General features: G+C 37.1%; 1 protein-coding gene across 1 annotated transcript in view; it reads right to left on the reverse strand.

Annotated features, from left to right (window-relative positions):
* SLC6A11 (solute carrier family 6 member 11) overlaps nt 1-15,460 on the reverse strand; it is a 155,304-nt gene that overhangs the window by 94,085 nt on the left and 45,759 nt on the right. The window contains exon 6 of the mRNA XM_075183181.1: nt 6,204-6,336. Within this exon, the coding sequence (XP_075039282.1) occupies nt 6,204-6,336 (133 nt within the window). The remainder of the gene's footprint in view (nt 1-6,203; nt 6,337-15,460) is intronic.

The raw sequence follows: 15,460 nt of genomic DNA on the forward strand, positions 1-15,460 counted from the left end.
AGCAGCTCTTTTGGAGAATACATCCCAGATATCATAATATGGCAGAGGTAACTGGTCGGCAGAGGTTGGATCAACATGACACTTCACTCCAGGCCAGCTGAATCAAGTGTCCAGTTTTATTGTCAGGATAGTAAAGACAGCAGTTTGTTCAGCATATACTGACACCTGTAGCCATTCAAATTCCTGGTGACCCTGTCTCTGTCTAGACATACATCTTCTCATAGTCACCGGCCAACTAACTAGCTGCGGTCACCCTGCCCAAAACAAATAAACAGTATTTTGTTCTCTTCTTAATCACTAAATAATCAGTAAAGAAAATAACAAACTAATTACACCCATGGGATGCACCTGTGTGTTTGTGTACTGTATGAAAGCATTACTGAGAATTTAACCCTGTCTGCAGACTTTTTGGGATTTCACCTGTCCCCATGCAGGAGAGATGTGGCAGATAACCCTCTATGTCACAATATATTATGACACTATAATTATCCCATGCTGTCGTCACCCACTATGCTGCGATAATTACCCCATGCTGCTGTCAGCCACAACACTGCTGTATAATTTCCCCATTCTGCTGTCACAGGTTACATATATTCTATTATCTCTTGACCTAAACTATTATTAGAAGCTTAATGAAATCATGTATTGCATACATTTAATTACCCTCAAGTTAGAATTGTAGTCCAGATAGAATCATGTAAAATATGACAACATCATCTGGCAATTATCACAGTTTACTGGGTGACAGCAGCATGGGGTAATTATTGCAGTCTAGTGGGTGATGGCAGCACAAGGTCATTAAAATGCCAGCATATATAACATTTTTACATACTCCTCTCTGGACAGAAATAGTACCACTTAAAAATGTTAAAAGGAATAATTTAACTCCTCCAAAAAATTATATATCTATCGTAGATAACAATATAGAGTAAAGATATAATTTTATACATATATTTTAATAATTTAATACTTTTATGTCAGGAAAATATTAGTACTTTTGATTGCCAAATTGTTTATAAAGATAAATTCACAATGTCAACGAAGCTTTCCATGAAGTCATCGGTATTTGAATATTTCAGTCTTACTCAAGATGGGAAAAATTTTGTGTGTCAGTGTATGACACATAACCAATATAAAGACAAATGTACTGTAATGCCAAGATCAGTGCCTACTAAGACAGCTCTAAAAATGCTCCTACGAAAACTTACACTCTAAAAGACATTAACAGGACTTTCACTCAGAAGTATTCAAAGCGGTGAATGCGAAAGATAACAGTGAAAGCAAGAGCTAATGACCAACACTTTAAGTTCCAGCCAAACAAAGGATCAGAGACGTTCTCAGACCTCAGTTACAAGGTATTTAGGCAGTGACAAAGTTACTGTAACAATTACGGCAAGTACATTTAAAAAAACATATCATACAACTTGTTTGAAAGAATGGTGTGCCTTTATCCTATTTTTATGACTGGTTGTTAGGTCTGAATGGAGAAATAGCCTGTAACCTCAGTGTTTCTATGAAAAGTGATAGTATTAGAAGACCAAGATAGTGATTGAAGAAGCCCTTGACCAAAAAGAAGAACTTAAAACTCTCAAAGGAAGCTTTGTAAGACTTAAAAGGGATGTCTGCGTATGACACAGAATGAACTATTTTGCCATTGATGTCCAATTTGTTTGTGACAAGAATGAAATAGTCACCAAGACACTGGCAGTAAAAGCCACCGAAGCAAGGTTCTACAGGTCTTAGTGGAAAAGCTTCTGCAAGATTAATAACTTATAAAAGAACAAGTTATATTCAATGTAACTAACAATGCTTCAATAGTGATAAGTACAATTAAATTAATGAGTGCAGATAATGAAGGTGACTGTCAGGGAGATCCAGATTTAACAGCTCCCTGATCTGATAATTTATCAAATAGTAAGATGGTCAAACAGTACATAATTTCTATTTGTCAGGAAACTGTTCCTGAATACCTTTAGCAGTCACAAACCAAACTCTGTGCCGTCATGACTTGGAAATTTACTGTAAGGGGACACATTGGATTCCAGCCTAAATCTTGCGCTCACCTATCTCTGGGGTTACAGATTTAACTAGTTCATCCCCGATACAGGCACACACTTCCGCACCTCTCCTCAACTGCCACCATCTACATATAAGGCCCGTAGAACACCTATTATTATTATCATTAATATTTATTTATAGGGAGCCACAAAGTATCTGTAGCATCATACAAGGACAAACAATGGCACAGTACAAGGTGAAACAGCACAGTACAAGAAACAGTAAGCACTATAACTCTGGGAGCTCAACGCCTATGATTTAATTACCCAATTGCACCCACTCTGTGTTCTGATAGCTAAAAGAGTTAGCACTTCCAAAAGTGGTGTTTTAAAGGTTAACACAGCCAAGCAATCAACCTTTTCTAAACAGGCAGTCAATTCGCTTAGAGCAATAAGGACCTGTCCCCCCCTACAGAGTTTAGTCCCCAGGGGAGGCCTGTGACACAATTTTACAACCACAATTTATATTTAAAATATAACATATATTTTCTGATGAGTGTCACACTGACCCAATTGTATAATTAATAAATCAAATACAAATTTACCAACCTACAGATAACAAACAGAGATAGGTTGAGCTGATACTCTTTTCCACTCATTCCCTGCGTGACAGACAGCTTTATTTGACGTATGGGCTGCCTTTCATCATAGTGTTTATGAATATGTGGTAATTACTAACTATATTGATTATAGGTGGTATTTTGGAAATAGAATTATATTTGTCTATATTAAATATAGCAAGTCATCATGTGGTCACAGCCCATGTCTCCTGCTGTAAGACCCGCTGCTAGGTCGATTCTTTAAAGTATTTTCAGGTGCCAAAAAACAATCCAGTATCAGGACATAGCTCACCACATAAGGTCTCAGAAGATATTCACTTCCCCCTAAAAGAGAAACTGTTTTTTGTAGTTTTTGGGTTTTCAGAGCCACATAATAAACACAGACCAGTATTTCTGGATACACATGTTACAGTTTGAGTTCAGTCATTAACCTTGAGAGCACAGGCTTTGCTTTAATGTCATTTGCATTACCCTATCGCTTACTAAATTGATTAATTTGATAAACAGTATTTGCAATGCAGTCCCTTATGAGTATGCTTTATTCACTACAAATATGTTATAGGTTAATCCTTAGAACTGTAATTCCTCCCTTTTTACTACAGTGACCAATAGCTATAAGAACAGTTCACGTTCAGAGATAAAGGAATGTTTTAAATTTAAGAGCAGCTCCTGCATCTGAGGAACAACTTAAGTGGCTGCTACAGAACAACATGAATATTATGCTTCAGATGATCTTGTTGAAGCTGTCTCAAAACTCTGTTGAATTCATCACATGTGCACACACAGCAGCAGACAGAAGGACACGCTACTGCGCAGGTTAGCAGGGTGAGGAAATTAGTTACTGCTGCCAGAACACCTAAAGTTCATTCCATTTGGAACAGAAACTGCTAGGTTAGCAGCAAAAATTGTGAGGTGTGTGACTAAAAATGACAGTCTTTATTTTATAACACAATTGTTCAGCAATCAGCAAAAAACAGTATATGCAGAGTATCAGGTGCAGTATATCAGAGGCAGACTATCAAGTTCAGAATCACATGCAGATTTATCAGGTTCAGAATCATATGGAGATGGCTCTGCTATCAACAGACAAAAATGCAAAATACAGAAAGTTCCAAATTCGGAGCAGGAGAGTAACCCAAATCAACAGATGTGGTGCAGTGGAATGTCACAGTGTACTTAAAAGTAGTGTACAACAAAGTCCAGAGTATCCAAAGTATTCTGAGACAGACCCAGAGTCCCTCAGAACATCTGGCCACAATAGCTTTTGAAGTAGTATAAACGTCAATGCAAAGTCTTACCACTCCAATTCAATTGAATGGAGCCCACAATAGATGATCAGGAAGCAGGCCAGAATGGATTTGGAGTAGCTGAGCACCAGAGAGATGTAACACCACTACTTCTGTCAGGAATGGAGCACTGAGTATTTGACAGCCAGGCAGGGACCAGGAACAGGAATGGTCAAACAGAGCCAGAAATTGAAACCAGTATTGTAGTCGGACATAGCCAGGGATCAGAACCAAAATTAAAGTCACATAGAAACATGGATCAGAACTAGGAAGCAGAAACAGGATAATACAGCACAGGAACCAGGAAGCTACCACTAGAAGCAAAACATTATGTAGCAAAATGCTATGTAGCATCAGGATAGGCATTAAATAGTGCAGGCGACCCATCAGGATAATGCAGGTAACACACCTGCAATGCAACCTAATTGAAAGTAGGGAGCTCCGATACATAGGGAAATACAGCAGAACCTGACATCTAACAACAGAATCCCAACACATGCAGGTAGCACACCTGCATTGCAGCTGAAAGCAAACAGATCTCACTCACAGGGAAACCGCAACAGAAACAGATAACAGAAGCAGAATCCTCACAAAAGTGCTGGAAAAAGGGTAATTATAGATCAAGCAACATGCTGGGGCAGTACTTAATATATTATTTAACGGTTGCTTGATCTGAAACCCTGTCTTGTGGACATGGCCAACTCTCAAGCGATGCTAAGTGAAGGTCAGTGGACACAGTGACAGAATTGGAAGAGTTGCTTTGTCACCAATTTACAGTGGATAAAAAAAACTACAGGCAGATTGATTAACTTCAGGCATTTTCTTGAAAAAGTGGAGGAACCTGATGTTTGGTTTGGCAGCTGTTTATGAAGACCCAATGCATTGGATTCTGTTGGATGATCAACAGCTGACTCAAATGAAAGATGCTCTGTTTGATGTAGCAGTTAGGATGAATGGGTTACAGGAATGTGTGGAGGAAGAAGAAGTTAGTGTTGTTACTACCATGTCTTCACCCTCATAAGTGGAGGAGGAATTTGATTTGACAAATATTTGGATAACAAGGAGCATAGAATGAATTGCTGCATAGAAATGGAATCCTCCTAACCCATAGAGAACAAACTGAACATATTTCAGCTAAATTTCTCACTTGCACTAAAATAAGTAGAGAAATTTGAACGTTCATCAAAAGTAGCAGTGCAAGAAGCCATTCCTTTACATCCTGAACTTATCAGAGAAGTTGCCCTTTGGAGTAGTGACTCCACAGCTCTGGTGCAAAATTTCCACAAGTAACATGCACATGCTAAAATGTGCGTAAAATGTTGGATGTGGTAGCCTCTCTGTAACTATGCAGCCATTGTTTACAAGGCTGTGATTAAAGTCCACACTGTCCTAGTTGTTGTGACTTGATAAACACTAAATTAACATTTGTACACCCAATGGGCCTGAGTCATTAAGGAAAATAAGACAGAAAAAAGGAGTAAATGTTCTCCGGTACAAACCATGTTACAATACAAGGGGTGCAAAGTAGTTTATTATTTTGCAAATAATTTAAATACTGGCTGCTTTTTCATCTAGCACACAAATACTTGATAGCATTATTTTTACACTGAAATTTAAAGTTTATCTAGGACATGCCCTACCCCAACTATAAATATGTCCCCACATTTTAAATTTACCTCCCCTCCAATGCAACATGGTTTTGCCCAGGTGCAAAGTTACTCCTTTTTTATGCTTTACCCTCCTTAATGACTCAGGCCCCATATGCTTAAGCCACCAAATCTCCTCCATAATTAGTTATTTATTCGGGGGGGGGGGGGGGGGGGAGATTTGCTGTAAAACATGTAACAAAAGAAACAATTAGAAGGAAAATGTAACATTAAATCATTCCTATGAACAGTGTATTCCTGGGCAAGCACCTAAATTGCTGCGTGGTCAGTACAGTCTAATAAATATATACAGTAATAAAAATGTAAATAACTTTTGAAATCTTTCTATGGTGTAATTTGTGAACTCAATTTTGGAGATTAGAATGGTTCAAGTCACAGCAGTGTGATTGTGCCAACCCACAATTAGAGGATGGAGCGGATGGAGAGGCTATTTATGTCTAATTTGTGAGTAACACCCCCTGATGGCAGCCCTGCTTTTATAATCAAGTCTCTTTCCGTATTAGGTGAGAATGTATTAGTAAATAGAAATTCTTGAGATAAATGTATGTCTTGTAATAAATTGTAGACAGTTTTGTCACCTGCACTGTAAAAGCCTTTAACTTGATATGTAAAACAAATAATTTTGAATCTAACCTTCCCAGTAGATTTTGTCCCTTTCCAAATACAAAAATAGCAAACAGTCCATGCTCCGAGGAGACAAAGTGCTAATTCCCAGCGGAGATTTCCGATGTGTTCAATCCCATCTGATATGCCTAACACTCTGCGTCTGTAAAAGATAACAAAAAAAATCAATTTTGTAACAATAATGTCTATATTTAATCTGTATTTTTGAGAATATTTAGAAATCATAGAAAAGCTGCTGCTTTTTAGGTAGACGTACAGATCAAGCATGTTTCTTGCAGATAAACAGCATGATTGTGCTCCTGTCACTGGCATCAATTGCACCATTCATCTCTAATAATACCATGCTACCATTCTCACACAACAGAGTGTGGGCAGAGTCAATGCAACATGGTGTCTCATCCTTGTCTTGGGATTGTGCATATGTCCAATTTATTTGTGCTCTGCGTATGTGTTTTATGTATTGAAAGCATCAAAGACAATACAGGAAAAGCACTCTTTAAAGTATCATCAAAGCTACAGACAGCATCCAGCTTAATTTGCTCCAGCTGATGGCAATAATATCAGAAAAACATGGCTGTGTGACTCTTTGGCGTGCACTACTTTTTACTTTCTAACGAGTCCTTACAGCAAATAATTGTGAGAGTTATACATTGTTTTATATCACATACATAGCTTGCAAATATATCACAATATTTCCAAAAGCAAAGTTAAGTAGCCTGTTGAACAGCTCAGATTCAAGATTGGTATTACATTCACTGAACTTCATACTGTGCTTATGGCGTCTTTTTATTTTTCTGTAATAAAGAAAATGACAATTTTGTCAAGATTCAGTCTTGAAGTTGACTAGAGTCATGTGATCATCCTGCATGTTATTCCATTAATTAAAGTAACAATCTACTTTTGCAGAATTACTCACTCAAATCAAATTTTGTCTCAGATTGACGAACGTTCTGCCATCTTCTTGCTTATGATTGTCCTCACTGTTTAGGACCCTGCAGCGTGCATAATATTTCTGGCTAGCTGTGAGCAGGTTCCCCAAGTAAGTGTGTGTGTGAAGGGGGGGGAGGGGTTGGCTAGAACAGGTACAAATTACTGGAGCCAGGGACTGCAGGGGGTCCCTAGAATGCTTGTGTAGTGGGAGGAGCTACTAAACTAAGTGTGGGCACACCCTCCTATGGCTATGGTTGGGGCCCCAAGAAATTGGTGTAAGGGGGGAATGAAATTATTCTTGGCAACCCTGGCTGTGAGTTCTTTGGAAGGTCCAACCATAATAGGACAGGCCAACATGGATGTGCAGCGCACTAACATAATGCACAACATTCAGGTGCAAATGAGCGATAGGTAACTAACACTACTGATCAGGGTCTCCCCACAGCACTGGGGGATCTTCCATGCTCTTTCCTGTCCCTTTAGTACTGTACTAACCCTCCTGCTACTATTCAAGATCAAATTTGCATGTGCAGATAGAAAAAAAATAAAATACTATATAACGTGGCCATTTAAGCTCACACGTGTTTAAACTGGTTTCAGCATGGCACAATCTGTTCACCTTGCTCCAGTTTTGCTAAAATTGTTAATCTATTGATCACAATTTTTAAAACTTTAGGACCAATTCAACAAATCTATTCCAGAGCTTCTTTGAAACATTGTTGAACATCTCTCGTATCTTTTTGGTAGTCTTCAATAAAACAATGGACAGACCATTGATGGAAAAATTAAGTATACATTGAAAGCAAGCCGCTGTCTGAGTTCCAGATCTCTTATATATGAAATCAGGGTCCTGACAGGGTTAAAAATATGTGCAAACCAGTAAACTGCATTGATTCAAGCATGACCAAATTTTGTGGTCTCAAACATTTTACAATGATATATTGTAGTATAGTATCCATCAAGCCAAGCCCAAACCCTTTGACAATGATCAAATATATCACTTGTGACTAGCAAGGAGGTTTACTTATGTCCTGCTGTAAAAATGTATTTATGACAGCCTACATACAGCGACAGTGCTCTATATGCTCTACACTACATCTTGCATACTGCATAGTTTGGACTTTTAATGTTGGAAAAAAAAGCCAGTAGTCATGCTCAAAGCTTAATTATCCTGAAGTTGCATTAATGTTTTAATGCAGTTTATGTCAGTTCTGATTGAGTTACCATGTAGTGCATGACTGCGTATGGCTCAGAGAAGGGTCACTTAAAACCAAATATTTCCAATTTAATCAGCATCATTTCTTTACATTTTTCCCCTCATCTTTGAGAAAAGCAAAACACTCTTTGCACTTCTTACATTTTTCGTTATAAATGAAAAAAGATGTTTGCAACCACTAATCTGTGACCATAAAAAAGCTGTATACCAAAGATCAAAAATGTATCACTGGTTTTATTCGTATATAAATCAAAAAAATGATATATTAAACATAAAATCTAACATTCTTATAAACATATGTGGGATATATAAAACTGCATGTACATGCTATAAATCATAAAAAGTTCTCTGGAGCCTTTCAGAGGATGAAAAACATTCAATTATCATTTAGCGGTATGTGGACTCCAAAATGTAGCTCAATTAATCCAACTGTGTACACTTTATAATATAGCGCAAATAATCCAACTTTGTGCACTTCATAATGTAGCAAATTCAATCATAGCGAATGTCAGAATATATCACCATATCTGAATCATAAATCACTCTCAATAGCACTCCAGAGAAAGATACAGCCAATGTTTCAGCCCATCACACTATGTATGGTGGTATTTTCAAGTGTAGAGAGCTCTTCACAATTTAACAGACAATTGTGCTCCAGAGATAACTAAATCACTCAGCCCGGCAGAGAATATATAATAGTAATAATGTCCGCTGTTCGGAGCTTAACAGCAGTTCTTATCCTACCAGTATCCTGGAAAGTTTCCCACTGGGGTGTAGAATGTGATACAACTCACTTGCATAGTTAGCCTCCATATGTTCGGGAGGTGCTGTAGGTACCCGACTCCCCCGGCAATCAGACTGTTTTCTGCCTCTTCTTGAGATTAAAGCTCTGTATTGATGGTAATGTGATGTGCAGCACTGCTCGCTTGGGGTGACGTTTAAGGATCCAATATCGATAGACCACACTTGCCTCCACACAGCAGTCCAATAACCACCACGTGTGTCACATGTGTCACAGAAAGAAAAGGCTGACGCGTTTCATTGCTGAATTGCGATTTCCTCAGAGACAACTGTCCAAATACTGCTAAATGGTTATTGACTGTTTTTCATCCCCAAGAGAACTTAGAGTCCAGTTAATTACACTCCCCTCTAAATTGGAGTACTTTATATGAATTATAATATGTACATGCACTTTTACATCCTCATTTGTGTGGAGTTTGTATGTTCTCCCCATGTTTGTGAGGGTTTCCTCCGGGCGCTCTGGTTTCCTCTCACACTCTAAAAACATACTGGTAGGTAGGTAATAAATAAATGATGATGATGATGTATTTTAGGGGAGTTTCTATAACACAAATACAATGATACATTAATTTAGTCTTGTCTTGATCAGAAATATCATTGGAAAAGAAAATTGGGCATTTGCCCTTTACATGCTAATGGGCTATATTTGAATATATAATAAACTAACTACTGCATACAAACAATCTCATACTTATAAGATGCACAATGACGAGGGACATTAAAGCCCCAATAAGTGATATTTTTATTTAAATAACACATTAATAATAAAATAGTAATACTACTAACAGTACTCTCCCCCTGGACCCTTAATTGGCAGACATACTGGCTAGAGGACCTTTCCCTTCATATTCTTAATCTAGAGACTCTCTGCCAGTTTAATCCCCTTATCAATCAAGAGACTATTGCTTCTGCCCTAAAGTCACTTCAGAATAGGAAAAGTCAGTGTCAGATGATCTTTCAGTTCTTTATTACAAAAACATTTAAGATATATTGGTACCACAAGTGGAACTTCTTGTCATATGTTACATGGAAAATACTAACCATCTAAGATGTTTGCAAACATTGTTCTTATCTCGGTTTTTGAGTAATGACCTAACTTCTAAAAAAAGTTTATAAATAAAATCTCTATATAATTGTTTGGGACTAAAAAGGCTTATATTTTCCCAAAAAGTAACTGATATCAGGTGTGTAATGACAATGGATCAATTATGACAGTATATTAAGAAACATAACATGCCTTAATTTTTGTATGAAATGTATTTATTTGTACAAATTATAGCACATGACTTTTAGGGAGATATATTGGGTGTAGCTACTTTTCAATAGAGTACCAACATTCCAGCAAGTAGTTTGACCACAAACAATATTGGCTGAATTGACAGAGTAGCTTGAACCTAAATTTGAGTGAATGACTAATCTTATGTGTCAATGAACTAATGTTCTATTGCAATATGTTAATAGAACAGACACACATCTTGCAATATCTATTAAAACATCATGTAAAGAACAAGTGCATATGGTGTGCATTCGCTGAATTTGCCCTTTTACTAAGAGGCTGTGTCATGTACAATACATCTTAGGCCCTTAAGGTGGCTGAATTAGCATTTTGTATATGGCTTAATAAAATATTTTTTCTTCAGAAGAGAAGAAACCAGTTTTATATTTACATGACATGAGTTTGATATGACCCTGTACTTGACTACATATACTTAGCTGTCTTCAGTCTCAAAAGAAATAAAGGTGCAAAAAGTCAAAATGTCACTATAATGTCCTACCTACTATAGATGATGAGTGAAGTTGCTGTAGAATTTTATGCAAATTGCATTTCACGGTGGAACATGCTGCTTCACAGAGGTGGGAAGTTCCAGATATATAATCTTCAAGTTTTGCTTCGTCATTACACATGTGGGGCTGATTTAGAGTTTGACAAAAAGCTATTTTGTGGCAAAAATATAAACATTCCATACTGAGCATGGCACAAAAATGTGTACATATTTAAAAGTGATTCTATCTTAGACTTGCAGCCCCTTACGCCTGGATAGGTGGAACAGAAATGGGAATCTTCTTTATTCAGGAAAGAAGACTCCCATTGGATTTATAAAGCAGTAAATTAAGGCTATGGGAGTGTTTGTATTTCTTTACTTTTAATAAGAATAATACAACTTTCACATTTATTAATAACTCTGTTAAGAATATCTTTTGTATATAACATTTTGTTACATTATATTGTGTACAAATAGGGTAATGAGACTTTCACATTTACTAATGTCACTGTCAAGTTGCATCTCTATGCTATTGTGGTGCGTCATTACATGTATTTTTAAATATATATTTACTTATATGTCACTTATATACATATAAGTATTATGGGCAATATGGCATGTGATTCTCAACTACTACACTTTGCAATATGTTCACATTTAGCAGCCCCCTTTCTGAGGAACTAGACAGAACTCAGTTGCCCCCAGGACTTAAGCTCAGGTAGCAGTAGTTGTTGATCTTACCATTGTCCAGTGGATTGGACAAAACACAGTAGGAGGTGATGAGCCACCTAGATGGTAATAGCAGAGTAAACTGAGAATCAGACTGGCAAGGGTTAATACAGAGTAATAGACAAGCCAAGGTCAGGAGCAGTAGAAGACAGAATTTCCTTTAACAAGTCAGAGGTCAGGGCAGGTAGAGATACAGGTCAGACACTAAGAACAGAACAGATCAGGACACAAGGCATAGTAAATCAAGCCGGAACTATCACCAGCATTGGTATGGTAACAAGAAAGGGTTTATAAAGCTAGCAGAACCAATGAGAAATTGCAGGATGATTATGTATGAGTGCAGCAAGTGATTGCACAGCTGACGCTGTCAGACTGAGAGCTGAAGAAACGCTAGTTACTATTTACATTGCAACCATTTGAATAGATGAGGCACTGCCTGCGTGGGAGGAGAGGATGCTACTCTTGTTGTTAGACAACTAGTCCAGAGCGTAGCAATGGACATCATGCACATACACAAGACTTACAATACTCTGCTTCTTAATAAGGAGAAATGCTGGAACAGATTAGACATGCGGCAGTGAAGCATAACTAAACACATATCTACCACTGTCTGACAGGAAAAGGATGCCGGTTATAGATCTGACATATAGTGATCATAAAATTCTTAAACACAAGAGAGCACAATCCACTGTAACCTCACAGGAAAAGGACACTGGTAACAGATCGGGTATGTGGTGGTGATCACCACACATTTGGTACATCAGGGTGCAATCTGCTGTTGCCTGACAGAGGAAAGACACGGGCTAATGTTGGTAGGCAACTGATACGGCGTGTTGCAGTGAGTAATGTATTTCTTAACAGTAAATACATATTTTTTGCAACAGAATTTTTGTACATTTGGGGAGCAAACTATGTCAAACTCCAAATGAGGGCCTGCATTTGTAAATTCAACATTACACAATCTGCTGAATTTATAAAGCTGTGACAATGCCAGTGTTCATTCATCTTTGCTGATATGATTGGAGTATAATTTTCCTTGTAAAACATTTTTCTACTGCTACTCCATTCTGTCGGTCCTTACACTGTTTGCCTGTGTAGATCTGTTGCAATACTAGCTACAGATGACAGGTGGCAGTGCACTGGCAACATTGACAACTGCACACTCTTTTTCAATTACTTAAGTCAGCACTTTGCTAAAGGTCAAGTCAATTGGTATAAAGGGACCTCACCCATTTAGCAGCAAACACCACAGCTCTACCCTGGACACCCAAAACTATTTCTATTAAACACAAGATACAGTTTTAATCTATTCTGCAATAGAGGGGAATGCAGTGGACCTCCAATGCCTAGAAGTCACCGACCTTGCATGTATATGGAAGTGGCTAACCAGGTCACTCATATATGTTTATAATGGGATTTTAGCTAGAATGGCATTGATTTTGGATAGTTTACTACCAGAGATGAGCAAAACTGTTACAATTTTGAATTTCTTTTCTTTCTTTCAATTTTTTTGTATTGAAGAACTTCAGACATGTACATATCAAAAAAAATTTGTAAAGACACGCATATGTTCAGGAAACCTTCACCTTGGAAGGTATGAAATGGCATACTGTAAAGAAACGTTGAGTTTCTAATCAAGAATTGGTAGTTAAACAATTGATGAACATGTAGCCAAAAATTGTCTCCAATCAGTTTTTAAACAAAAAAGCCAATCAGAAGGCAGGATTTCATCAAACAAACCAATAGAGCCAATATAATATATAGTAATGGCAGATAAGCAGTGTTCTGCTTCTGGTAGCAAAATAAAAACTTTGCACAGACCAGGTCAAGTAGTAACACTGTGATATTGAAAGAAGTAGCCAGATGCCTATCACTCTGTCGTCATTATCATAGATTTCAGTTTCAATTATCTATTACTGAGAGAGATTTAAACTGTTTTCCTCAGTTCATCAAGCATGTAATATGTGGTTTGGCCTCTTTGTCATTGGAGGAACATGGGAATCAATAAATAGACAATATTTTCTATTGCCTCATGAATGGTGTTAACTAACATGCAAGGTATAGTCACAAATTTATGTAAGAGAAAAATAAAAATGAATCAGAAATTAAAAAATGCGGTAAACTAATACATTTTGATTGAATTCTTTAAAAAAATATTTTTTAAAAGTGTGTTTGTTGGGCAGATACCAAGAATGGGAATATTGGCCATGCTCTGAGGTTCCACTTTTCCACCTTGTTTTAAAGCACAATTACTGCATACAAAATATATGCAAGTGAGCAATTTTATGTAAATTACAGGGTGAACCTGAGTGTGCAGTGGGTACAAAAGCAGGTGCAATGGTGCAAAATTAGTTGTGGCTTTAAGCAGCTCTAAACGATACCTATACATTTTAACTTGTCAATTCCGTAGGACATGCAATAGAAGCTTATATAATGTAACAGCCCATGGTTTGAGACAAACCTGTACCAAGAGTCACCTGAACAGTGTGTCAGAAGCCACAGCTAGAAACCCTCAGCCCCCCCACCCTGTCATGTAGCTTAGTAGGAGAATTTAACTATACAACTTAGTATAACACATTTTTTCTATAACATATCAATATAAATGAGAAAAACATTTCTCTTTTGAATGCAACATTAAGGTGTTGATTTAGAGTTGGGACAACATGGTTTGCTCAGATGCAAATCCCGCATCCAAGCAAGATTTGCATCTAACTCCAAATTAGCATCTAAGGGTCTGAGTCATTAAGGAAAGCAAAGCAAAAAAAAGGAGCAACTTTACACCTTGGCAAAACCATGTTGCAACATGCAACATGTTCAATGCAATGCAACATGGCTTTGCCAAGGTGTAAAGTTACTCCTTTTTTTTTGCTTTCCTGTCCTTAATGAATCAGGCCACATATGTTTATACAACATTCCACTGTTCTGATACCACAACCAAATAAACACTGGGATTTGTTTCATCGAGTCATATGGTAAGAGGACTCTTCTATTCACAGTATATGCGATATTAAAGGTGACATGGCAAATATTCACAAACTAGTACTTACAATTTGTAATTACAATGCTAGTTTCTTCTTCTTAAAAAATAGAATAAATAAAGGCTTTCTGCACAGAGTTCTGCAGAGATTCTATTTTACTTAATACAAGTCTGTTGTACACCTTTAAATTGAACACTGGAGAAAATTGCTAGGATGAGATAGGTTTTGAAAGCTGTGTGGTCTTGTTATTTCAATGTTCATGAGTGCTGTTCTCAAAATGTCTCTAGTATGTTGTTCCCAGTGGCGTAAAGAGCTTAAATTTCTCCTGGGAAAAACACTTTTCTAACTGGATATTTCATTAGTTGCTAAAAAAAACATGTTCCTCAAGAGCACATTCTCTCCTGTACAACCTGAGAAACATACTGCAAAATCTGTCATGGGGATTCTATAAATGTATGCTTTCACACATTATTTGGATGCAATATTTATCTTTGTTAAACAAATTCAAAGAAAGCTGAGGGAAGTCTGGGCTGAACAAATTAAACACTTCATTGCAATATGTAGATTACATTATTAACATGTATTCCCCTAACATCTGCACAACAAAAGACTTTAAGGAAAACAATTATTTCAAGACAAATCTGTTTAAATAGTCACTTTAACATCCTTAGCGATTTTAGGAAGTTTTGTATATTGCTCTTAGAAAACTGATCAATACCATAGATTGGGAAAAGTTCATAATTATTTTGGCCTAAATAAAGTTCATATAATATTAGATATTTCCTGCTTCCAATTTGGTCAAACTTCTCCAAATGAGATGAGATAAGACACCTGGGGGTAAATGTATCA

This window comes from Mixophyes fleayi, chromosome 8, assembly GCF_038048845.1.
Source record: "Mixophyes fleayi isolate aMixFle1 chromosome 8, aMixFle1.hap1, whole genome shotgun sequence".
In the NCBI taxonomy this organism is placed as follows: Eukaryota; Metazoa; Chordata; class Amphibia; order Anura; family Limnodynastidae; genus Mixophyes; species Mixophyes fleayi.